The sequence below is a fragment of the Natator depressus genome, chromosome 2 (assembly GCF_965152275.1).
Source record: "Natator depressus isolate rNatDep1 chromosome 2, rNatDep2.hap1, whole genome shotgun sequence".
Lineage (NCBI taxonomy): Eukaryota > Metazoa > Chordata > Testudines > Cheloniidae > Natator > Natator depressus.
In genome coordinates, this window is record NC_134235.1 from 101,253,288 (window position 1) to 101,280,342 (window position 27,055).

Genomic DNA, 27,055 nt, shown 5'->3' on the forward strand with positions numbered 1-27,055 from the left:
GTTGTTGTTATAGTGTTGTGCAATAGTGTTGTGTTGCTGTGCAATTTACTCTTGGGCTTAGAGTACATGTACCAAAAAAAGAGGCTACTGCAGGGCGAATTACTTATGAATACCTCTCTTTATACCTCTCTATATACAGTGTTGTCATAGTCAAACACTTTGTTTTCCGTACCTATGGGGGATATTTATGTAAAGACTTATCCCTTGGGTAGTGTGAACTGACAAGTAAAAAGCCAAGAAATGTCAACTTATGACCTGACTGTAGTTGTTCGCATAAGAAATGTCAACTTTACAGGATGCTGGTCTCCCATTAAGACTTGCTGATGTTTTGGAGCTTTTGTTTTTAATCAGAAAATGTCTTGAATCAGAGTTCTCAGTGTCAGTGGTACTCACTGCTATGTACTAGGCTGCCTGTTTCAGAAAGAAGCCTTAGCTATTAGTTATATATAGGATAAGGAGAATCTGGAGCTGATAAAAAGTGCTATTTAAGATTGGTCTTCTCTGTCACTTCCTTTGTTTCAGGAGATTAAATATCAGTAGATTCTTGGATTTTCGTAGATAGGTGAGCCAAATATGCATTTGTCTTCCGTATCCTTCACATGAACTCATCTTCTCAGGTGTCTCTTGTTCACTTTCTTAGCCTGTTTTTTGAATGTCTTAAACTGGTTTCTACATTTTTCATTTTCTTGTCCTAGTCTGTTACGAAAACAAAGTCCTAGTCGATAAAGGTAATTTGTCTTCTAGATAGAAAGGGCTACAGATCCTTAATAGGTCTTCAGTCTGCCATGGCTTAAGAGCGGAATGACCAGACCTGTCAGTCTCTAGCAGAATGGGAGTGGCCCAGGCACTGAAGATCCCATCAGTTTTGTTCACCCTCTTCAGTTTAAGGGAAGCTTTTCCAGATGTATTTGCTGCAGAGCAAAAACTGATGCATGTAAAAGTGATCAAGTCCTTTCAGAGCTCTGCAGCCAGGCTTCAGGTTTATCTGTGGGCTTTTTTCACACCTTTTCTTTCAGTTAGGCACTGCAACAACTACTCCCCCTTCAACACTTCTTGATGGGCAAAAATAGAGAAAGTAGAAAGGAAAAATCTGCCTTTCTTCTTCCCATATTATGGAATGTGTGGATGGAGCCCTACACTTCCTGTGATCAGACACTAGGTCCATATTCTGAGGCTAAAGAAACTACGTATCTCACAAGGCCACTTTTTGCTAGATTGGCGCAGGGATGTCTTGCCTCAGAGCAGTCAGCTCAGGTGAAGTGCATAAAGGCAGATGAATGTTGGCAGATGAAATTCAGTGTTGATAAATACAAAGTAGTGCACATTAGAAAACATAATCTCAACTATACATACAAAATGATGAGTTCTAAATTAGCTGTCACTGTTCAAGAAAGATATCTTGGAGTCACCATGGATAATTCTCTGCAAACATCTGCTCAATGTGTAGTGGCAGTCAAAAAGGTTAACAATGTTATGAACCATTAGGAAAGGGATAGATAATAAGACAGAAAATATCATACTGCCATAATATCATATAAATCCATGATATACTCACAGGTTGAATGCTGCATGCAGTTCTTGTCACCCATCTCAGAAAATGTAGAGTTGGAAAAAGTACAGAAAAGGGCAACAACAATAGTTAGGGATATGGAATAGCTTCTGTTTGAGAGATTAAAAAGACTGGGACTGTTCAGTTTAGAAAAGAGACAACTAAGAGGGAGGATATTATAGAGGTCTGTGCAATCATGAATGGTGTGGGGAAAGTGAACAAGGAAGTGATATTTACCCCTTCCCAAAACAAATGAAGAAGGGGTCATTGAAATTAATAGGCAGTAAGTTTAAAATAAAAGGAAGTACCATTGGTCTGACCCATTAGGGCCATTCTTATGTCCTTCTCTTTCCCTTTAATTGGAAGAGCTGCCAAAATCAAAGCATAATAATCCAGCTAGAAAAGGCGCAAAACACATTTAACCTCTCTGTACTGCATCTTCTCTAAGGAGTTTTATAGTCCCACTTTCCTTTCTAAGCTGTCTCCCCACTCTCTAGTGTCATGAGCCTAAAGCTGTGAAGCATGGAATATCAAAACATTGAGGAAAAATCTGGAAAACTTCTTTTCTTCTTCTTAGAGGATGGCCATCTGTTTTAGTCAGAAGCCATGGTCCAGAAAGAAGAGACTTAAGTCAAACTCTTTGCTCTAGAATATTTGAGATAATTCTCAGAAGAGTTGTGGGATTAGTTCTTCCCTTGGACAATCCTGCAAAACAGGAGAAGGGGAAATGAGTATAAAGAAAAGGGAAGAGGCTGCTATGAATTTCTTCCCTTCAGGATCCAAATGAGAATGCAGGGTCCCCTTGCATGCTAAATCTCTCGAGGATGCCATTAGGCCCAAATAGAAAATTCCTGCAAAAACCAAGTGTCTGGGAAGACTTGCTAAAGCAGTCTATAAAATGTCCTAATCTGACTTTGTTAACCTACAGAAAGAAAATACAGTCGTGTTTTCCTGGGTAAAGGTCACAGCCATTCCCATAGAAATAGAATTTTCACCAGTGGATTCCACAGTGGGCACCATGGCAGTCTCGTTATTGAGGGCAAACTTTGAAGTAATCTTGGGATTAAATGTTTAAGTAATCTCCATGTTTTCTGCCAGGGCTGTAGTAGCCTGGAAAGGCTTGTACTTCAGACTTCTAGTTTGTGTTGTGTTTTGATTCTCATTGCTGGGCTGCATCCCAATGGAAAATACTCCTAGCAGGCACCATTTATATCTAACACCTCTTAGGGTACGTCTACAGTACAAAATTATTTCAAAATTATTCTATTCGAATTTTTGGAAGCGATTTTATACATTCGGTCTTGTGTGTCCCCACTAAAGCGCGTGAATTTGGCAGAATGTGTCCACAGTACCGAGGCTAGCATCGAATGTCAGAGTGGTGCACTGTGGGTAGCTATCCCACAGTTCCTGCAGTCCGCGCCGCCCATTGGAATTTTGGATTAAGCTCCCAGTGCATAATGGGGCAAAAACATTCTTGCGGGTGTTTCTGGGTGTGTCGTCAGTCGCTCCTCCCTCCGTGAAAGCTACAGCAGACAATCGTTTCGTGCCTTTTTGGTGTGCAGATGCCATACTGCTTTCAGCAGATGGTGGAGTACGGTGCACCACTTCTCGGCTGGTACTAGGAATCCACCTCGCATTTCCTCTCATCTTTCTATGTAATCTATATAAGTATCTACTCTTTCTCTTCCTCATTGACTGCTTCCGCTGCCAACTCTGCTCTGCCATCGTGAACCGAGCAGCACAGCTTCTGCTGCCAATTCTGCTCTCCCACTCTTTCTGCGCTACCGAGTTTCTCCATGTTGTCTGTCCTGGACTCCCGCCTCCGTGAAAGCCACAGAAGGCAAACATTTCCCACCTTTTTTTGGCTATCGTGAAACGAGTGGCCATAGCCCTGTGGAAGCTTGCAACGCCCAACAGCGACCGGTCAGTTGGGAATCAGTTTGGAGTGGGCAAATCTACTGTCGGGGCTGCTGTGCTGCAAGTAGCCAACACAATCATTGACCAGCTGCTATCAAGGGTAGTGACTTTGGGAAATGTGCCATTGTGGATGGCTTTAATGCGCTGCGGTTCCCTAACTGCGGCGGGGCAATAGATGGAACGCATATCCCTATCTTAGCTCCGAAACACCGGGGCGGCCAGTACGTAAACCACAAGGGGTACTTTTCCATGGTGCTGCAAGCACTGGTGGATCACAAGGGACATTTCACCGACCTCAACATGGGATGGCTGGGAAAAGTGCATGACGCTCGCATCTTCAGGAACTCTGGTCTGTTTGAACAGCTGCAGGAAGGGACTTCTCAGACCAGAACATTATTGTTGGGGATGTTGAAATGCCTATAGTTATCCTCAGGCACTCAGCCTACCCCTTAATGCCATGGCTCATGAAGCCGTACACAGGCACCCTAGACAGTAGTAAGGTAGTAAGTAAGTTCAACTATAGGCTGAGCAAGTGCAGGATGTTGGTAGAATGTGCTTTTGGACCTTTGAAAGCATGCTGGCACAGTTTATTGACTCGTTTAGATCTCAGCACAACCAGTATTCCAATTGTAATTGCTGCTTATTGTGTGCTCCACAATATCTGTGAGAGTAAGGGGAAGACATTTATGGCGGGGTAGGAGGTTGAGGCAACTCGCCTGGTGGCCAATTTTGCACAGCCAGACAATGGCGATTAGAAGAGTGCAGCAGGGCGTGCTGCACATCAGAGAAGCTTTGAAAGCCAGTTTCATGACTGGCCAGGGTACGGTGTGACAGTTGTTTGTTTCTCTTGAAGTTACCCGCCCCCTATATATATGAAAGGAAATAAAGTCACAATTGTTTAAAAACCGTTCTTTATTATTTGTTGCACAACACACTGAGAGAAATCAGAAGGTAGACTGGGGGGGGGGGGGGGGAGTGTGGAGGAGGAGGGAAGGACAAGTCCAGAAACCAAATCAAAATTTCGGATATGCCAGCTTTCTGCTGCTTGTGCAATCATCTGGGTTTGAGTGTGTGGGTTCCTGTAGCCTTCCCTCCTCCCCCCCACCCTCGTGTTCTTGGGCATCTGGGTGAGGAGGCTATGGAACTTGGGGAGGAGGGAGGGTGGTTATACAGGGCTGCCGTGGCAGTCTGTGGTCTTGCTACCTTTCCCGCATTAGATCCACCATACAGCGGAGCATGTCAGTTTGCTCCCCCATGAGCTTGACCATAACATCCTGCCTGCTCTCATTGCATGCGTCCCTCCTCTCTTCGTGTTCATTTAACGCTTTACGGGACTCTGCAATTGTTTGCCTTCACACTTTCAGCTGGGCCCTATCAGTGCGGGAGGACTGCATGAACTTGGCAAACATGTCGTCCCGAGTTCGTTTTTTCCGCCTTCTAATCTGGACCAGCTTCTCAGACGGAGTAGATAGGGGCCACATTGAAACATTTGCACCTGCGGGAGGAGAAAAAGGGAGGGTAGTATTTTAAGTGACATTTTAGAGAACAAAGGGGGACACTCTTTCTCAGTGAAACAGGCAATTCATAGTACACAGCACATGTTCTTTCTGTACAAGGTCACATTTTACCTCTTATACTGAAGTGCCTGCCACTTTGGTGTGAGTAAGCCATCACACACGGCCGGGCAACAGAATTCAGCTTGCAGGCAGCCATGGTAAGCCCTAGGGGCATGTGGGGTTCTGCTTCTTCCGCATTCATTTCAATGTTTTCAAACGGCCAGGCCCCCTTTCCCATAGCAAGCAATGCCTGGTGGGTTTGCCGTATAAAAGAAGGCCTGCAGGCTCTCTGGGATGATAGCTACATACAACCCCCCCCCCCCACATGACTCCTATGAGGCTCTGAGCAGGGATGAGCCCTTTAAACTAAACGCGAACAGCCCAGCACGGCTGGGTTTCCCCCCACCCCCCCACCACGTGGCTCCGATCAGGCTCTCTCACCAGAAGTGCCTTCTCCAGGGTCATGGTCCGGGAACTTGCCTTTGGAGTCGGGGGAGGCTGTTGGCTCCAGCGTTAAGACTAGTTCCTGGCTAGGGGAGAAAATTGATTCCCCACTTGCTGCCTGTGCACTGTCCTCTTCTTTGTCCTCCAATAACTCGTCCTCCTCGTTCCGTGCAACTCCTCCCTTGCAGGTGTGCATGGATAGTGGTGAGGTAGTGGTGGCATCACCCCCCATAATTGCATGCAGCTCATGGTAGAAGCGGCATGTATGGGGTTGTGACCAAGAGCACCTGTTCGCCTCCCTGGCTTTTTGGTATGCTTGCCTGAGCTCCTTGATTTTTATACAACACTGCTCTGTGTGTCTGGAGTAGCCTCTTTCCGTCATGGCCCTGGAGACTTTAGCGTACATATTTGTGTTTCTTTTTTTGGAATGTAGTTCTGCCATAAAACATTCGTCTCCCCCAACATGCGATGAAATCCAGTACCTCCCATTCGGACCATGCTGGAGCTCGTCTGTGAATCTAGGACTGCGTGGTCTCTTGTGATGGTGGACTCTGCATGGTTGCCTGTGCTGATGGTGACCAAACAGGAAATGAAATTCAAAAGTTCCCGGGGCTTTTACTGTCTACCTGGCTAGTGCATCGGAGATGAGAGTGTTGTCCAGAGCGGTCACAAGGGAGCATTCTGGGATAGCTCCCACAGGCCAATAACATCGAATTGCATCCACAGTACCTGTAACTGCGATCTCGATTTTAGCGCTACTCCACTTGCTGAGGTGGAGTACAGAAATCGGATTAAAAAGCCCTTTAAATCGAAAAAAACGGTTTGTCGTGTGGATGGATTCAGTTTTATTTCGAATTAACTTGGCTAATTCCGAAATAACCGCGTACTGTAGACCAGGCCTTAGATACCCTTTACTTCTCATCCCAGGCAATGGGACATAGTGTATTTTGTTTGGTTTTTCTTGGCACATGTAGCTCCATACCTGTAGAGCAGTGCGTGAGCAAAGCAGCTTCTGTTGTCATTGAAGTACTCCAAAGGAAAATTGGTGGGGCGCCTATGGACAGAATAATCGCTTTTTGGAAAGTGCTAAATAACTTATTAGGCGTAGTATGCCAGGGCTACAATAGCTAGGAATTTTCTCCCATTGATTAGAAGTGCTATTAGTTATTTTTGTGTTTTAGATAATAGAAAACGTTGATAGTTGTAGTCTAGTTAAAAGGAACAAGGGCTAGGTCACTCCCACCCTGCCAGTGACTGACGGGCTTGGTTCTGCTCATTACATTTCAAGCAGCTTCTCCCGCTGACATAGCTACCGCCTCTCATGGAAGTGGTTTTATTATGCTGATGGGATTTTCCTTATATGTGTCCCTGAAGCCAGTGTCACTTCAGTTGCACAGACAGATGCAGGAGCCATCCTCCTGTTCTTCCACTCCCTACTGGTTGACACATAATCTTGCTCATTCCTTTTTAAATGAAAAATCACCTTCAGCAACAAGTAGCTAGCTGTAGGTCAATTAGTACTATCCGTTCCCTAAGCTAGATACCGGGGTGCTTGGTTAACTTTCTAAGAGCTTGTATATACTACCACTTATGTCAATGTAACTTATGTTGCTCAGGGGTGTGAATAAGCCACCTCCCTAAGCGACTAAGTTACACTGAAGTAAGCGCCGGTGTGGACAGCGCCGGTGGGAGAGCTTCTCCCGCTGACATAGCTACCACCTCTCATGAAAGTGGTTTTATTATGCTGATGGGAGAACTCTCTCCCATCAGCATAGGGCGTCTTCACCAGACGTGCTACAGCAGCACTTCTAGTGTAGATTAGCCTTAGCAACAATTATTGTCTTAAACTGTCCTGCAACAAAATATTCTATTTTACTTCCCCGTCAGGTCATGCTCTTTCTGTAAACCAGGATGTTCAGGCTTTTCATCTTGTCTGGTGCAATGTCACTGCTCTGTTTTGTGGCATGTGTTTCTCTGCAGACCGTTTTTATATGTATTCAGTTGCTTAAAATAGGAACAATTTCATATTTTTTCTAACCTTTTTGAAATAATTTTCCAAGTTGCAATTATATTTGAGTGTACTATAAACATAGTACCTAACAAATATAGAGGTTTCCTTACGGAGCCTGAATGTTTTGTCATACTGAGGCATCTCATTAACACTGTAATTTTAAGAATTAAGATCTATGTAGTAATGTTTACATCTTTAGAGAGAAGAAATGTTAACATATATTTCAATTGGTATTTTTTATTATGTAGCTGTAGGCTACATAATTCTGGAATTTTCTCCACTTTCCTAAAAGTGGTACTAGTTATTTTGTTGACTAGAAAATAGAAAACTTTAACAGACTTATATGATCATTGTGCTGTGGATGTACATCACTGCTTTGTTTTTCTTTCTGGTTAACTTCAGAAATTGGTTTTTCATCTCAGTGGAAATTCTTAATTCCAATTCATAATATCTTGCATAGATCCATACTTATCTGACTTGAAAACCCACTAGCCTGGGATGAGTGAAAAAGGTGACGAAAGCCTTCCATTTTTACTGAACTTAAACTCTTAACTTAAAAAAGAAATCTGGTCTTTGTGAAGTTAAACAGAACCTGTCACATGTGAATTGATCAAGTGATACCTTCCTGAATCTGCAAACAGAAAGCCCTCATGTTGGTAGTCAGCTTCATTTCTACTATTCAGAACCCTTGGGGGACAGTTTGCATTGTCAAGAATAATGTTAATTTCATCCTGCTGCGTGGGAAAGCTATGAATGGCAGCAGAGGCAATCACTGGAATTACTTATGTGCGGGAAGACTCTAAAATCAGTCTGGAGGAGATAGAGTAACTGTGTCTCTTTTTCCTTCCTTGTTTGTAGCAGTCAGAAGACTGGGTGAGTAAGTGTAGTCAGGCCCTATTCTCCCATTGCATCAGAAAAGAGGCAGTAGACTGGGGAGAAAATATAGGAAGTTCCTTCTCCCTGTACCTCTAAACTGGTTACACATACTAACCATGGGCTCCATATGAAAGATAGAGCCTGAAAGAAAGTCCCAGTGACAGCATGCTAGTAGAAATACCAGCATCCTCTCCATGGGCTTTGAATGGTACTTGCTTTTAACCTTTTCCCCATCTCCTCATTATTTTTTCATATATACTCTGATTAGTAGGTTGAGTACTTAGGCTAGTAGGTGTCTGGTAAAATTTTCAAATGCTGCACTCATTAACACCTTCCATTCAAGAGTTGTTATACTAGTGGTTAGGGGCAGGGGCTATGACCAGCTCAGAAAGGGATAGTCCTTAAAGTAGAGTACAATGCATGAGAAATCATATAATTACATGTCATATTATTGGCAAATCCTATCTTCATAGAAAAGTTACTATTTTATCAGCATAATATTTATGTATTAGAGAATGTGTGCCATAAAAAGGTGAATGGTGTCCTTTTTATTACACCAACTGCATATTTTGTTTACCTTGCTTTTAGGGTCTTTAGTAGGAAATACTTGTTAGCACATATGAAATATTTATTAGTGTTTTCAAATCATTGCAATTCACTTCAAAAGTCTTTCTCTTCAGAGTATAATGAATTACTATAGACACTTATTTCTGCGTTCTAATTCTGCGCAATTCTGCATATCGCTTTAGGCGAAAGGCTTGCGCCTTGGTGGACTATAAAGTCTAGATGCGCAGCCACTTCTGACAGCTTTGGACTTTTTATTGGTAATTACACAGATGGTAAAGAATGTTTTAGCTAGTGAGATGTTTTTAGAGGGAAAAATAGTTTGCAAAAATAATTTATGCAGTGAATAACATGTTTTTTCTCTAAATGTGCCTTCACTAAGACGTAATATTGCATTATTTTAATGTTCTCTGAAATGGTATATAATGACTCTTCCTTCTGACAGACTAAGGAAAGTATTCTTTGTAGATGTTTCAAGTTTTTAAACTACTTTTTTGTATTACTGAGCCATGTTCTACTGATGTCTTTTAACAGGACATTGCTATGTCCTAGCTGTCTTCCAATTCATTTTGAAGAAATAATAATCTGTGATCTACAGACCAAAATTTAAGCATGCTTTCTTCAACTATGACCATGAAATATAAAATTATAAATGTATAATCAATGTAAAGTGAGATAAATAAGACATTCCACAAAATGCACTACTGTTTAATATTAATGACTTACTATGTTAATATTACCTTTAAACTTGAAGTGATGGTCTAGGTAACTCATTATGAACAGTAAAGTTTCCAAGATTTGTTAGGACTCTGTGAAATGATATGAAAGTTCTATCCTACATACCTACAGCCAACCTTAGTTACTTCTTGCTTGCCTAAGATAACCCCTGTGATGATAACAGACTGTGATGATTTTGCATCTTTTCCTTTTCCTTATTTGTGAGACTTAATGGCCTTTGATCCTTTATGTAGCTACCAGTAGAACATGATTTTTTGGGGGGGGAGGGGGAGCGCTCAGGGCAAATTCCACAGAGGGCAAATTCAAAGCCTTAAACTGAATAAGAGTGCTATTAGTGGCAATATGGTTGGTGTCCCTGGATGCTTTGGGCCTTAAATGACAGAATATAGGGCATAGGTCTAAGGCTACAACTCCCATATGTGTCACATTGTATTAATTAGTTATTACAACTGGATTTTTCACACACTTTAGGATATATATGCTGTAAAATTTGAAGAAAATAAGGGGCTGCAAAGTAGATGGAAAAAGTGTGGGAACCAACTAAAACAAGAGATTTGCTGTGACTAAAAAATAGAAAATGAATTTGAAGTCTTGAAAATAAGTACAGCTCCCTAAGATATCCCTTAGTGTTACTGAACCTAAACTTGTTAAGTTTTGGGAGCCCTAATTTGACTTAAAAAATACATTAATGCAAAATAGAACAAACAATTGAAGGATATTTTGGACTGTTTCAACAGATGAGAACACATCTATTTAACAATTACTGAATTAGCTTTCATTAATAGTCTGCATGTCACTGACCAAATCTTGATATTTCATACAAAAACGTGGCCGTTTTCACATTCAAAGATTCTCAGGTCACATTACTAAGAATTAATTACTTCCACAAAATTGCATATTTACTGCGATATATTTTAATAGTGTTAGAAACTTGTTAGCATAAATTAGTTAAGTATATGTTATGGTCCACTTTGTTGATTCTTTTAATTATGTTACTTACTAATTGTCAGTATTCAGTAATCTGTAAAGGGTCTTCACTGGCTAGTGCAAAGTAGTAGCGTTTTACCATATTGATGCATAGTCAAAATATTCTGTTAATGGTTGATCTTAGTGCTGCTAGTAGACTTGATTCAGACTAAAATTATTACACAGAAAACATTCACTGTTGTCTTGAAATTCCTGCTGGACACCTCAGAAAAACTGCAGGCATGAAGCATTAATTATTTCAATCATCTGCTCTGTCAGGGGATACTTTTTTCCTTCAACTGTTGAGGCTGTGGTAGAGTTCTAAGCAGGACTTTGGAGCGGAGCCCGGATCTGGAGCGTGGAGCAGCTCCAGAGCGGTGGAGCTGCACAGGTTTTTGCCTGGAGCTGGAGTGGAGCCGGAGCACAGCTCCAAAGCCCTGGTTCTAAGGGTCGGCATGAAGATGTGATTTTAAAAAAAAAATAATGGTGAGGGGTGTTTGATAGCGATCAGGAATGGAAACATACGTAAAAGATTCTTATCAGTCAGTAATGAAGACTGGCATTCTTGGAGAGGGATATGCTCAGTTCAAACAAAATTCTTAATTCTCTTTTCAGATGTTTCCATGTTTTAGAAATCCTGATGCTGAGAAAAGTGGATTCAAGGATGATAACTCAGTGAGCTGTGCTAATTTATTTTTAATTAGACTGACACCCAAATTTTAAGCCATTACCAATTTATACATTTAGAGTTAAAAATACTCGTTTTCAAAAATTGCTCAAAACATATTTATTGCTGATGTCAGTCTTGCAAATCTTTACTTATTCACATGAGCAATTACATTGAATTCACATAAGGGGATTTCACAGGTAAATAAAGATTTGCAGAATTGGCTCTCTGGATTGCAATTTGGTTTTCCTTTTTGTTTTGTTTAATTACACACTGATAGATGAAACAACTTGCATGCATTAATAACCTACTTTCCATAATATTTCTGTTCCTTAGTTAATATTTTAAACTGCTAATGTACTGTTTTAATAAATTCATGTTTTATTACTCTTTTCTAGTTTTTTGTTATAGTGCAAGAATTTCACTTTGCGTTCATTCCCCAAAAGGTTTTATTTTTAATACATGTGAGCAATGGCGATAATTATCAGTATCTGATTGTAAGCTACATGATACCAGTTCAATCTATCAAATTTGAGGGGGAAAACAGAAGTTTGCAGCTGTCTAGCTGTGTATTTCAATTCTTGAGCTTTTATTTATGTATATTATATATAAAATAAAAAATTCTCTGCTTAGTTAGGGGTTGCAAAACTTGATATCTGTTGAAGTTCTTTCTTGTAAGAGGGTATAAATGCTTGATGCGTTAGTCTTTCTATTTTCGAGGTATGTCTGTGTGTTTTTGGTCCTTCGGGAAAGCAACATTATCTGGTGGTTTGAGCACAGGGCTGGGATACAGGAACTCCTGAACTCTTAATTCAGGCCCACCAATGATTCATTTTGTGGCCTTGGGCAAGTCACTTAATCTCTCTGCCTTTTCTATCCGCCCATCAAATGGTGCTAATGAAACTTACCTACCTTACTGGGGTGGTGTGAGGATTTATTGGTTAATGTTTGTAAAGTGCTCTAAAGATTTAATTATTACATAAATGTTGAGTTTTTCTTCTTTAAAATATTAATTTAGCATTCATAGCAGTTACTGGACTGACGGCTCTGGAGAGTGAAGTCCTCTAACTTCAGACAGATAAAATATAGAGAGCTATTTTGCAAACTTCCTGATCTAGAAGTATTTCTTTTGAAATGAGAGAGTAGTTAATTGTTTATACCATTGAAAGCTTGGTGTATCTGCTCCACTGTGACTGCCAGCATTAGTGTCAGTCACAGCCAATTGCAACAATGACTATAGTGATTGTATAAAGCTGCCCACTTGTAACTGGCCTTTGACGAGCAGCTCATTTCAGTTAGGGCACTCTGCAGCAATACAGGTAATTACTTCTGACTTGGTCAGGACCAGAACTGGTTTGTACTAGATGAGTTGAAAAACTCCATGTGCTTTTTCAGCCCTAATGTTAGTGCAATAGATCATACCCAAGCATCTTCCACAGCTTTTTATTCTTGTAACACCTGGTTATATTAGTTTGATAAATACAACAGCATGAATTTTTGAATATATTATTAGGATAAATAATTTGGTGACAGTCTGACAGTTTAAAACTACTTAATTTTGAATACACCTTTAAAGATCAGTTTTATGTTCTTCATAACATTGTTTTTCCAAAACAGTAATATTCTCTTGAAGTACAATTTGTGTTCATGTGATTTTGCTGATATTTTCTTAAGTTGATTAAACTTCTCCTTTTTTTTAAGGTAAAGTGCAAGTTAAGAGTTCAGACATACAAGTTGGAGACCTCATCATAGTGGAAAAGGTTGATGCTTTTTAAATATATTTTAGACAATAAAGATGCCAACTATTAACACTTATGCTGACTGTCTTTTGAAAGTGAAGAAAAGTATATTGTAGGGCTGTCAAGCGATTAAACAAATTAATCACGATTAATCATGCTGTTAAACAATAATAGAATACCATTTATTTGAATATTTTTGGATGTTTTCTACATTTTCAAATATATTGATTTCAATTGCAACACAGAATATGAACTGTACAATGCTCACTTTATATTTATTTTTGATTACAAGTATTTGCACTGTAAAAAAACAAAATAGTATTTTTAAATTCACTTAATATAAGTACTGTAGTGCAATCTCTTTATCATGAAAGTTGAACTTACAAATGTAGAATTATGTACAAAGAAAAGCTGCATTCAAAAATAAAACTGTAAAATTTTGGAGTCTGCAAGTTCACTCAGTCCTATTTCTTGTTCAGCCAATCGCTCAAACAAGTTTGTTTACATATGCAGGAGATAATCCTGCCCACTTCTTGTTTACAGTGTCACCTGAAAGTGAGAACAGGTGTTCTCATGGCACTGTTGTAGCCAATGTTGCAAGATATTTTTGTGCCAGATGCGCTAATAAATTTATTTTATAATTATATGGTAAAATTAGTGTCAGCAATTTTTCAGCAATAGCGTGCTGTGACGCTTTTGTGTTATGGCTGATTTTGTAAGCAAGTAGTTTTTAAGTGAGGTGAAACATGGGGATCCACAAGACAAATGAGACTCCTGAAAGGAGTACAGTAGTCTAGAAAGGTTGAGAGCCACTGCCCTAGGCCTCTTGGATCCGTGCAGTCTTTATCGTAAGAAAATCAACTTAAGGCTTTCCGGTCAGAGGAATCTCGGTACCTTGGGTCTTTCTCAGACAAGCTCATGTTGGAAATCTGACTTTGCAGATAGCAGAGGCTGGTTTTCTCCCAGCACCATAGGGTCAGTATCAAGTCATTCTCTACCAGACACAGAAGGAGGCATCAAAAGTCAAAACTCACATTTGTTGCCACTTCATCTGACATGTCATCTAGCAAATGGCAGTTTGGCAGAGAGCCCTACCTTAAACTTTATGTATGTGTACATTTTTCCTAAACTCCCTTTTGGGGATTATTCTTCCTCCTTTCTTACTGCGTGGACTAGAATTATTGCTGACAAAGGAATCCGAGAAGCCCTTCCGAAAGGGTACCCTGTTCAATTTCACTCCAACTTGCTCTGTCCTTCTCCCCTCCCTTTTTTAATGATCTCATTCATAAGAATGTGCTAAAGGTGGAAGTGAATTCCTTCCTCTAACTGAACAGCAGAAGCCCCTCATTAGTAGGTAGGGAAGGGATTAAATTTCCTTCCTGTTCCTTCCCCATGCTCAAACAAAAATAATTCTTTCCCTAAGTCTACAAGATTAGGTTGCAGCTCTCCATTTAAAATGTACTTATTTGCACATTTTTGTTGGACCAGTCTATTGGAATTGAAAATACATGAGGTTCTGTGTAGGCAATGACCATTCTGAGTACAAAGTACTTTTTTTGTGTCTTTCAGCACAAGTTTCAACTAAATTTCTGGCAATGGTAGTAGCACACTTAAAATAGCAAGGCAGCCACATGTACCAACTGGACAACTGGCTTTCTCAGAGCTCATTCTTCAGAAGTATCTAGATAGCCCTTCAGATGCTGTGTAACAAGTCCCCCCTAAGAAGCTAAAAATCAATCATAAGAAGTCCATGTTTGCTTTGACTTAGATTATGAATTCAGATGGGGTTTCCTGAACTCAGGCTGTAACTGCATATTGCATATACCAAAGGAGAAATTTCTGAAAATTCAGATCAAGGTTCCATGCACCTCACAATAAACTGGATTGAAACTCTGCAGCAAGGTTCCTGGATTCTTCAACACCGGTGCAGCAGACAGAAAAGTCTGTGGCAGCTTCATTAAAAATTAAGGTTTTTAATTTAAATATGACCATAAATAATTAGTAAAGTAGCCTCTGGGGCACTAGACTCTTCAGAAGAGGTCAGCCAGATGTAGACATCTAAATGCTGTGGCCAGATTGTTGAAAGTTGTCAGCACCCAGAAGCTTCCATAGCTCCTAATGATTGTTCTAAATCTCTGAAAGCCAGTAGTAAACTGATTGATTTAAGGGTTTCCACATAGAGGTTTGCCTAGATTTAAGTAATACATTTTAGTTCAATTGGTGCAAGTTTTGTGTTTAAGCCAGCGCTTAGGGACACAGTTCTGCCTCTATTTAAATTCTGTTCTGAAGGTTATCTTCATGACTTAGAGGACTAGATACACACAGTAATCAAGTTCTATAGAATTTAATAGCAAATTTACATCTCTTCTGTGATCGTCACAAAACCTGTGGAAAATATATAATTCCCTATTAAACTACATAGGCTTTTAGGGTGACTTGTATAGAACCCTATTGATTCAATTCCTATTACATTTTGTAGGACTTTATTGTATATTAGAAATATGGTATGTCACTGAACTCAGTTTTGTGTGGAAATTCATACTGACAATACTCCAAAGAAAGTGTAAGGAGCTTACCAACAGCATATCACAAGATGTCTTACAGTAGAACCTAAGAGTTACGAACACCTCAGGAATGGAGGTTGTTCATAACTCTGAAATGTTCGTTACTTTGAACAAAATGTTGTGGTGGTTCTTTCAAAAGTTTACCACTGAATATTGACTTAATACAGCTTTGAAACATTACTATGCAGAAGAAAAATGCTGCTTTTAACCATCTTAATTTAAATGAAACAATCACAGAAAGTTTCCTTACCTTGTCAAATTAAAAATAAACAAAACCCAAACTTCCCCTTTTTTAATAGTTTACCTTTAACAAGGTACTGTACTGTATTTTGCTGCTGCCTGATTGCATATTTCTGGTTCCAAACGAGGTGTGTGGTTGACTGGTCAATTTGTAACTCTGGTGTTCGTAACTCTGAGGTTCTACCGTACTAAGTTCACATTCCTCACCCTCCTTTCTCACTTCAGAATCTTTTATATGCAGTTTTAATGAACTGAGAGAAACTAAAATTAGATTAGAATTTGTGCTGTTTATATCATCTCTGGTCTGAACTTTTACTTCTGAAAGGAAGCATACACAAGGCTCAAATAACTACTGCTTTTCAGCAGTTTCCACCTTCATATGCTAAGAGCATATATGTGCACCAGGAGTGGGACTCTAACGACAATCTACTCCAGGACATAGTTACTACATAAGTAATCTTCCATTACTAACTAGGGTGACCAGACAGAAAATGTGATAAATCGGGACAGGGGGGCAATAGGAGCCAATATAAGAAAAAAACCCAAAAATCGGGATTGTCCCTATAAAATCGGGACATCTGGTCACCCTATTACTAACAGTACAGTCTATGGATTATGTCCTACCATAATGTTCTAAGAACTCAGGAGGGTTGGAACTACCTTAATTTCCTTGCTTGAGGGCTCAATCCTATGAGATGCAGAGCTTCCTCATCTTCCACTGACTTCACCTTAAAGGAGGAGCTCAGCACCTTTACATGATCAGATTTTAATTTGGGTGGCCAGTGTTTCCATTTCTAGTGATTTAGGAAAATGGTAGGTAGATTTTAATTGTGGTGGAATAAAGATTTAGCCAAAATACCTCAGTCATAAGTCATGTGGCATAATCATTTCAAATGGTGCTGCAACTATAATTCTCCTTTTTTGTCCAACCTAACCATGGATGCAAGTACTTAAAAAAGAATTCTTAGGAGTCAGATTGTCTTATTGTGCAATGCTTTAGGTTGTTGAATTTATTTTATTTTAGAGATTAGGTACCAAAAATAATACCAGTAGATGCACTCTGGGTTTCTATTTATTACAACTAAATCCTGGTTATTTTTACATTGGCCTTAAGATCACTTGAAATTATATGTTTTACCTGTATTTTGTTGAAGTAAGCAGTTCTCAGTTTCAAAGTATGACTCTTAAGCCAAAGAACCAGTCAGGAGTGAAGTGTTCAATTGCTTGCTCTAATGGCAAAAAAGCAAGTTAACATTATATTTGACTGGAAGATGCATTAAGAGCATTTCTGTCGTGAAATTAATGAGTCATTTGAGAAAAAGATCCATATGTTAACTAGTGGCTGCACCACAAACACTAACAACTTAAGTGAAAAACTTTCCTACATTTAAACTTTGAACAGCCTTTGGTTTTACAGGCCTGATTAATTTCAAAGCAAATCTACTGACTGCTTTATGGTGAAAACAGTTCGGGTCCTGAGTAATACTTTTGTTAATGTTTCAACAACTGAAAAGTTGCTAATATAATTAATATTGTAATGGGGTGGGGAGGCTTGAGGGGTGTGGAAAATGACCTTTTTGGTAGGAGAAAATACTCCTGGTTTATATTTTAAAAAAAAAAAAGAAGCTGCTTGAGCGTGTTTAAAACGTGTTTTTTCCTGAGGATATGTGCTTCCCACTCTGTGTTGGAAGAATCTTAACTATTTTGTTTATGTCAAGACCTACTTTATTATTTAATCTTAATAAAGCATTTAGTCCATAATGCTTTATAGTAAAGTGAATGTGTCAAACTGAACAGAAGCCACAACCCAAGGGATCTGTCAAATGGACAATACAGTTCAAAATGAGCAGGTGGTATGTATATAGCAAAGGCTGGTGTTTGGTCATTATAGGCAAGTTTTCAGGGGCTTTTTAAAGGATGTGAGTGAGGGATCTTGGTATAAATTGAGTTTGATTAACTTCACTACCCCATCCTTTAAAGTGGCGTTTCTCAAAATGTAGGGTATGCTCACCTGAGTTAGGGATGGGAGGAGACATAAACAGACTTGTTGATGGTTTCTGTGAGTTTTGGTTCTCATCTAAAATAAAATAAACAATGAAATTTGTCACATTTGTGGTTATGGAGAAAACTTGGAGCACTATCCACTGGGTGGTATCGTGAATCATTTATAAAATAAGATGGGTAGATAACACCACATGGCAACATTCAGAAAGTGTGACTCATTTAAGTTTCTTGAAGTGGGAGCTTAGCTGTTAAAAGTTTGGGAAACACTGTTCTAAAAGAAATGAAAGTATTCTTCCCTAATCAGCGCATGCTGCTGCTTCTTTCCTGTTTGTCATGCACACCTTGTACATGGTACTCTGCAGGGCTGTTGCTAGCAGGTCAGGCTCCTGTGCCAGATATAGACTGCCTTACAGAGTTTCCTTCTCAGAGAAATACACCAGAGATGTCTTCCAAAAGATCCTTTAGTGAACTACCAGGTATGGCTGAGGTTAGCTTAAATGAGGTATGTTACACAGAGCACCACCTGATAGCTGAACCACATGATACAGTTTAGCATTCCTTTACATCTACTCCTTTTAGTTCTATATTTCTACCATTTACAAAATGTATACTTTCATGTTATCTTTGAAATTCAGTACATATCAATCTGGTAGGTGTCTCTGAATTGTACTCGTTTTCTAATTACATGACCTGAACGTGTAACAACTTGGTCATCTGGCTGTCCATTAGTTGCAATGACTGGCTGTGGTCAATTTGGAATCCATGAGTCACCATCATCTTGTTTTGCATCCACCATCTGTAGAGTTTGCTCTGTTGATTGTTCTTTCTGAGGAACAAACTGTAGATGTTGAAGGTTGCTGTTGAACTCTCCACTGTCGGCTTTGATCACATATGATCTGGGTGCTGAATTCTTTTTCTTTACAACAGCTGGAGTTGTCCATCTTTTTCTCCATCCAGTTTGATGAAAACATGGTCACCAGGTTCTAGACCTAACAGTTCTCTGATTGATGTTCATTATAAAAGTATCTGTAAGCTCTTTTTTGCCTTTTTATCTGATTTGGCTAGTCTCTTGATGTCTGACCATTTTGGAGATAGAACGACAGTTCTGACTTTGGAAAAGAATCTGAATTGTCTTTCCATCAGGAGTTGTGCTGGACTATATCTACTAATTTTTATCAGTGTTGATCTGTGGCTCAAAAGATCCAGGAATAGATCTTCCTGCTGTAGGATTTTCTTGACTGTGTATCCAGCTCTCTTAGCCTCTTCATTTGCTTGAGGAACGTGGGCTGCTAGTTTATATGATCAAAATCATATTTCGTTTGGAATGACTTAAATTCTGCTGAAGTGAATTGTGATCCACTGTCCATTACTTGTTGTTCTGGAGTATTGAAATAAGCAAAAGTGCACTTAAGTTTCTCAATAATACTGACACGTTACCTCTTACAAGTACATTATTCCGATATACCTGTAAAAATAGTCCACTTTTACCATGTAATGATGTCCTCTGAATTTGCCTAAATCTGTATCTCGTCTCTTCCAAGGTCTGCCTGGTAGAGGTGGTGGTGTTTCTGTTTCTTCTGCAGCGTTCTCCTGCAGATACTTTATTCTTTGTCCTTGTTGATGCCTGGCCACCACACTCACTGGTTGGCCTGTTTAGAGTATTTAGTTAGTCCTTGATGTCCTTCATGGATGAGATTTAGCATTTGTCCTCTCTCTTTTTGATATTATGATGCAGTCATCTTTAATCATGAGTCCATTTGACTCACTTAATAGTCCACATACTGCAAAGTAGTCTCTTGTCGCTTCCTTAGTGCCCTTTAGGTACTTGGGACAGCCGGCCCCAATATAATTTATCTGTTAACCAAAGAACCAGCCTGTCTCTGGTATTTTCATGTTTTGCAGTCCAAAAACAGTTTTTGGTCAATGTATACAGAACTTTTATAGAACATTCAACATTTTCCCCTGGTCCTTGAATTCTCTGGTGAAAACATGCTCTTAGGTAAACCCCATTTTTCTGAGGTATAAAGTATGCATCAAACACAGCCAGAACTCTTTGACAGTGATCATTATAACTGTCTTCAGTAAAGGTAAAAAACATTTAAAGATATGCCCTGCCTGCTTCCCCATAGTATAAATTAAAGAGCATACCTGAAGCATCTCCGCTTTCCATGTGGAATTTGACTGTGATGCAAAATATTTCTAACTAGTGCTTCCAGTCTATTCTGAAGGTTTGTCAAAACTGAAGTTCTCTAGAGCATTGAAGAGTGGCATATTGATGAGGCCCTGCTACCTTTGTTGCTTTGTTCCTTCCTTTTTGGTTCTCCTCTGGCACTAGTTAACTTCTGACACTGTCGTGTGCAGCTTGTACATGGTATGCCGCAGGCCGGCTACTAGCAGGTCAGGCTTCTGTACCAGATATAGACTGACTATAGAGCTTCCTTCTCAGAGAGAGACACCAGAGATGTGTCTTCAGTAAAGATCCTTTAATGAACTGGCAGGTATGGCTGAGGCTTTAAAATAAGGTCTGTTACGAACAGCACATCCTAGTGGCTGAACAGCATAATATAGTTTAGCATTCCATTATACTGCAGTAAGTATTAAGGCTTCATATAACAATAGTCTAAGCAGGGTCTTTTCAAGGGTATCTGTGCTATCCAGTATCAGCACTGGTGATGAAGTGGTTAGATTTCTTTTGTAATCTGTGATTTTTTTTTCACCAATATTTGTTCTTAAATTTTGGACTGTACAATGATGTATACAGGGAATTAGTCTGCTTCCTTTTAACCTCTCCCTGTAACTAGTCTATGGCCCTCTGACATCTCTGTTAGCTGTTAATTGGTCCTTGTGTGTTCAACAGTCGATGGCAATGGAATTATCATAAAATTTGCCAAAGTAGTGTCCGCCAATTTGTCTTTTTTAAAGAAATGAGTTTTCTAATCTTGATTGTGGAAAACATTCCAGATGTGATTTGGATGCTATGGCGATCTATTCCTGAGTCTGTAACAACGTGGAAAAGTGGATGAGGTGCATACTGCTCCATTTGTCTCAATGTAGTGTTAATTCTGAAGCCTAGTAACAATGATGATGGCAACAATATTGATTTCATTGTTGATCACCTTAGCAGAAACAACAGAAAATGTGTCTTTCCATTGTTATTGAAATCAGTGGTGGGGAGTGGAACAGCTGCTTTCTGTTGGGTTGCTGAGATGAAGAGCAAAGAGCTCAAGTCTTCTCCTTTAATCTTACTGCCTCACTTCTCCATAAGAGCAGGAAAAAGGAGGAGATACATCTTCTTCTCATTAGCCTCAAATGTGTCTTGAATGCCAAAAAGCTAAAGCTGTTCAAAACTCTTCAAAATTTGAATTGTTCACTGAAAATAACTTATTTTGATGGGAGGAAAATGGAGAACATTTCTCATAATATTTCTGTAGCGTCTCTGCTACAACCTTATCCCTCTTCTCTTAAAGAAGAAATGGTGCCTATGCCACTCTGTTCCCTTCAGTTAAAGAGCAATGACCCCTGCCACTCTGGTCTCTGCCTCCTCTTTCCCTCTCCTAATAGTGCTTTTGCTGATTTATTCCTTTATTCCTCCCTTTTTTCCAAAGAAGGAAGTCAGTCACTCTCTGGCGAGCCCAACTTAGCCCACTCACCAGGGAAATCTTCTACTTGTCCTTGTCAAGTATGTTATTTCAGTTATATAGAAAAAAGAGAATTCATGATTAATTATAGGAATAAAAAGGTAATAAGTTCAGTGAAAACAGGAACAGAATGAACATAAAACGAAAATAAGACATATGTATTAACTTGCATTTATTTTTTGTTAAAATGAGAAGTTGACATTGATATTGATAATATTAAAGACAGTACATGACTGGTTTTATACTTCACCAGGGCTAGTAGGTACCAGGTAGACTTTTCATGTACTAATAATAAATATAGTTTTGCTTTATAATGAGACTTTCTTTCTTCATAAAAGCTGATAGCCATTTGTAGAAAGGATATAGCTGAACATATGGTGTTATTTGGGATGTCTATTTAATTCTAAAGATGATAGATCAGGATTTTTTTGCCAAGGTATTGTCTGTTGGTTAAGTTTTTAGCTTCTTAACAAGAAACTGGAAGTTTTTAGGCGTGAGGCCAGTAACCTGAGATGTGTTCAATGTATTTATGTCAGAGTTGGCAGAGAAGTTGTAAAAATGTATTGCTAATCGATAGGAAGACAAGATAGCAATTTAATTGTTGTTGTCATTTAAGGGAATATTTATTTAATTTTGAAGTTGTCTTATGTCTTTTAGTTTTTCACATGGTATGAGTACAACTAGTGTAGATACAGTACATTAGTAAAGTTAATTTTTACCACAGTGTCTTTCCAATTTGAACATAGGCTGTTCCTAGTTGAGTTGGTCCTAGTTCTTGAAAGTTAACAATAGGTCATAAATTCCATCATTTATTTCATTATTGTAATTTATTTCTTTAGATTCCTCTCCTTCTTTAGTACATAGCCACCATTGCAAACCTTTTCCACCAGTTGTAAAGATAGATGAGCAGCCTCTTCCCGAAGAACCAGACCACTGCTGTTCAAGTAGGCGAGTAAATTAAAACATTTTCACTTGATGAATTTCTAAGGAAACAGGGTGTATGGGGACTGCTAGTGTTGTGGTATTTTGATTCATGAAAATGTAGTTTTTTATATATCAGAGAATTTTGCTAGTGATGGGGATTTTAGGTTACTTCTAAAATATAAATATCAATTATCAGTGTCTGCAAACTTAGGCAATTTTCAGACTATTCTCACTGTACTTTTATGGGTGCCTAAGATAGTAGCAAACACCACTGCTTCTGTTCCCATAGCCTACCCTTCCCTAATAGTCTCTAGCTTCCCTTACCTATTGGACTTCTCCCTCAAGCAGAATAAATGGCTGTGATCGTTTGTCCCTTTCCAGTTATTTTTTATGGGAATATGTGGGGGCAGATGGGCTGTAAGTTTTCCAAAGGTTTCTTGAAGATTTTAAAACCCTTCCTGTCAGTCTTCAAAACTCAAACCAAAAAGAATCCCATATAATACTATAAAATCTGGCAGTTTACATATGTTGACTGTGCTTTTCAAATAACAGTATTGTAATTGAATACTGGTACAGGGAGGCCATTTGAGAAGTTCAAAATTTTCCCATTCTTGATATGATGATTAATGTCTCACTTGTAATGCAGAATGAAATGAAAGAGTAGCTTCTTTTGCTCTGTGAATTGAATTTTTGGGTAGTGTGACACAGTATCAAAGGAGGATCCTTAGCACTCTGAGTACAAACCTCGGATCCTGCAGATGCTGTTTAGTTGTCTAGCTTTCTAACTGTTGGATGGCTTAATCTGTTTTATTGCTGGCAAGTAGGAGTGGTTAAAAGTGTGACCATTTTTGTCAAATTTGGTTGCTTCTAAGCACAGTAACTAAGGGAATAGGTGCCTGAGAATTTTTTTAATATAGAAATAATCCTGTTCGACTTGGAACTATTAGGTGGTGAGTCTTTTGGGTCATAAATGTTTTAACCCTGAATATGGAGAATGGGGTCTGTGTCTTGCCTGTGAAAATGAACTTGTAGTCTTTCTTGATGATTGTATAAGGCTTGGTGAAAGGTGTTTAGAGGAAGTCATCAGTAAACAGACACAACACAATGAAGAATAACCTGCGGATGGCCCATGCCAGCCGATTCAGGCTTATGGGGCTCAGGCTACAGGGCTGTTTCATTGCTGTGTAGACTTCTGGGCTCGACCTGGAACCCAGGCTCTAGCTGTCTTTGTGGTAGGAGGGTCCTAGAGCTCGGGCTCCAGAAGCCCAGAAGTCTACATAGCAATGAAACAGCCCCGCAACCTGAGCCCTAAGAGCCCAAGTCAACTGGCATGGGCCAGCCGCAGGTTTTTTTCTTTGTTGTGTAGACGTGCCCTTACAGTGATGCTTGGAATAAAAGGTTTCAGAAGTGTCACGTTGTAAATGTATTGAATTTCCTGTAAAACTTCTATTCAAGGGTAATGTTATGCCCTGTTAAAATTAATTGTATTATAACAACCCCTGAAACAGTTGTGATAGACACTGTATAAATGCATAATGAGAGACAAGCAGTGCCCAGAAGAGCTTACAATCTGAAGACTGTACACTAGGTTGGTGAACTAGCCTTCCATCTTTTAGCAGCCTAACTTCAGATACTGGATTAGGGAAAAATCTGAAAATGAAATTCGTCCTGAGTTCATTGCTATTTGTACACAGCACAAACCCGCTATGTAATTTGGCACAGTTGGAAGTTTATGCACAAAATAGAGCCAGAACAGTTTTTGATACTTCATTAATTTTGCAAATGATCATGATTGAAGTTTGAATTGCAGAGATGAAAGTTGAAGCTAGACAAATTTCGACTGGAAATGAGATGCACATGTTTAATAGTGAGGGTAATTAACCATTGGAACAACTCCAGGTTTGATAAAAAAAAAATAGTTGATTTTAAAAAAATTTAAAAAGTACATTTTTTTTATTTAAATAGAAGTATTTTATTTAAATCAATGGTTTTATTTAAATTAAGTACTGGTTTACTTTTTAAATAAATAAAGCTGTTTAAAATTAAATTTCAAATTGACAACATACTGTAAGGCCTAAATTTATTGTAATGTATTAAAGTAATTTAAATTGAATACAGAAATATTAAGCAGTTGATATTTGCTGCCAGTTTTTAGAAAAAGTCAAACCACTGAACTGGAGGAAGCCACTGGCTAAGCAGCTGGAACTAGAGTTGGTTTAAGTGCCAAATCAGCTTTTGACAACAGTAACCTCTTGCAAGTGCAAAGAGTACTTTCCTCATTTCAGTTCATTCAGCTAGTTCAGTTTAATGACTGGTTCATTCAAAATTAAGAGACCAGTTGGGATTTGGGAAAAAGCAGGAAAGCTTGTTTTCTCTCTTCCAGTGCATGAATAAAAAATACTTTTGAGGATGAGATCTACTAGTTCTAAAATCTTGAGACACTGGGACCAGAAACAGTCAGTTCAGTTCACTAACTGTAGATACTTCCTTAATTTAATAAATCAGTTAGGTTTAAAGGCAAAACAAGTTTTGATAGTTTTTTCTTATGTATCCAGCACATTTAAGATACTTTTATTTAATACAAAAAATTAAAATTCTGTTCTAATGCATTTTTAATTGATTTGAATTTCCATCCAAATAGAGCTTGATACAAATCACAAGTAAAAAGCTTAATCATTACGTAAATAAGAAATGCATCATTCACCATTTTCTAACATAATAAAAATGTAAATATTAAAAATCTGAATAAGTGTAAGTTAAGGTATATAATTGCTTAATTGTGTATAGATGTAATGTATCCTCCTGATTAGTAAAAAGCACCACATTTAGTGTAAAGGCAATATTTAGCTGAAAATCAATGTATTGTAATTGTTACCAACAACGAAACTCAGTCTTTCCTTACAAAAATAACTAAAAAGTACAAATGCAAAACATTAAAATCAATTATTTAAATCAAGGTTTCTGGCTTGCTGATTTAAAGTCAATGATTTAATTTGCTTTGATTCAAAGCAGTCCACACTGGAAAAAACTTATCAAGGATTGTGGTGGATTCATCATTACTGGCATTTATAAAATCACGTTTGGATATTTTCCCTAAAATAAATGCTCTAGTTCAAACAGGAATTAATTCAGGGAAGTCCTATGGCTTGTGTTATACAGGTCAGACTAGATGATCACAGTGGACTCTTCTGGCCTTATAGTCAATGAATCATTATCTGTGAAAGCTGTGTGGAAAAACTAGCTTAGTGTCTTCATGAGCTATGCGTGCTCACGACCGTACATTTAGTCCATCACCTTATACGAGCCCTCAATTTACTCAAAAGTTAAAAAACAGAAAAATTCTGTTCAGGCCCATCATCATGGCATGTATGCATCTTCCAGAATTGCATCAGGAAATGTAATTAGCATGTTACTTGTGTTCTTTCTCCCCAGCTTTCAGCTTTCCCAGGGGAAAGCTATGTGAGAATTACTACCTGCCTCTGGAAATTTCCACTACATGCATCCGACGAAGTGGGTATTCACCCATGAAAGCTTATGCTCCAATATGTCTGTTAGTCTGTAAGGTGCCACAGGACTCTTTGCCGCTTTTACAGATCCAGACTAACACGACTACTCCTCTGATCTTTAAGACTGAGTGTGAGTGGTGTTGTTTTTTCAGAGGGAGTGTATGGAAAAATACAAAATGTACTAAAGAATGTACTGTGTAGTTTGCCAGTGGCATATGAATTGAAACTATTGATATATATCTATCTATATCTGCATTTGATTAAAACTCAAACATGATTTGAGGACTTCAGCAACTCAGCCAGAGGCTAGGAGTCTATTACAGGAGTGTGTAGGTGAAGTTCTGTGGCCTGGAATGTGCAGGAGTTCAGACTAGATGATCATGATGGGACCCTTCTGACCTGAAAATCAATGAGTCCATGAGGCATAGAAGTCCCCATAGTAGCTAAAGGTGGCCTGTGAACAGAAAGGAAAATATTTTTTATTTGTGCTGCTTTAGGATTGAGTCCTGTGTATGTTGTGTCACTTCAGACCTAAATTATGCAGTAGGAAACTCAGAATTATGAAATACTGTGTTCTTTTTCTCTTCCTGCTACTCCCAGAAGTCATCATTCCTTTGCAGTCCAGTCAAACAAAATGACCGGTTTTTTTTTTTTTTTGAAACCCACAAATATTTGGGACAGCCTTTCTGTATGCAGGAGGTAGATGTGGCTTTTGATACTGGAAAGGAAATACATCTCCTCTTTCTCTTCTCTTTTTTTTTTGGGGGGGGGGGCAGGGCGGGGTCAGGGACAGAAGTTCCCTCATCTCTAAAATGGGATAATAGTATTGCCCTGCCTCCCAAAGTTGTGAAAACAAATCCAGAAATACTCAAGAGGCATGCTCTAGTGATGTGGTCCACATAAGTACCAAGATAGATATTTCAACTTGTACCATGGATCTACTATCCTCTCCCCATACAAAACAAGTAAAGGGTGAGGATTTGACCCGCTAAAATTGTTTTCTTTTGAAGATTTTAGTTGGTCCTTCAACATTACATAACTGTATTTTTTCTGACTGAAAACGGCAGTTAAGAAGATAGTGCTTATTAAAATTCTTCAGGCATTGAAGAGATCCACTTATAAGGAGGATCTGAAAGGCTTAACTGTTTGTTT

At 38.8% G+C, this 27,055-nt stretch overlaps 1 protein-coding gene across 2 annotated transcripts in view; it reads left to right on the forward strand.

The window, feature by feature from the left end:
- Positions 1–27,055, forward strand: part of ATP9B (ATPase phospholipid transporting 9B (putative)) — a 283,165-nt gene that overhangs the window by 63,158 nt on the left and 192,952 nt on the right. For both annotated transcript variants that reach the window (XM_074944742.1, XM_074944743.1), the window contains exon 6: positions 12,990–13,048. In XM_074944742.1, the coding sequence (XP_074800843.1) occupies positions 12,990–13,048 (59 nt within the window). The remainder of the gene's footprint in view (positions 1–12,989; positions 13,049–27,055) is intronic.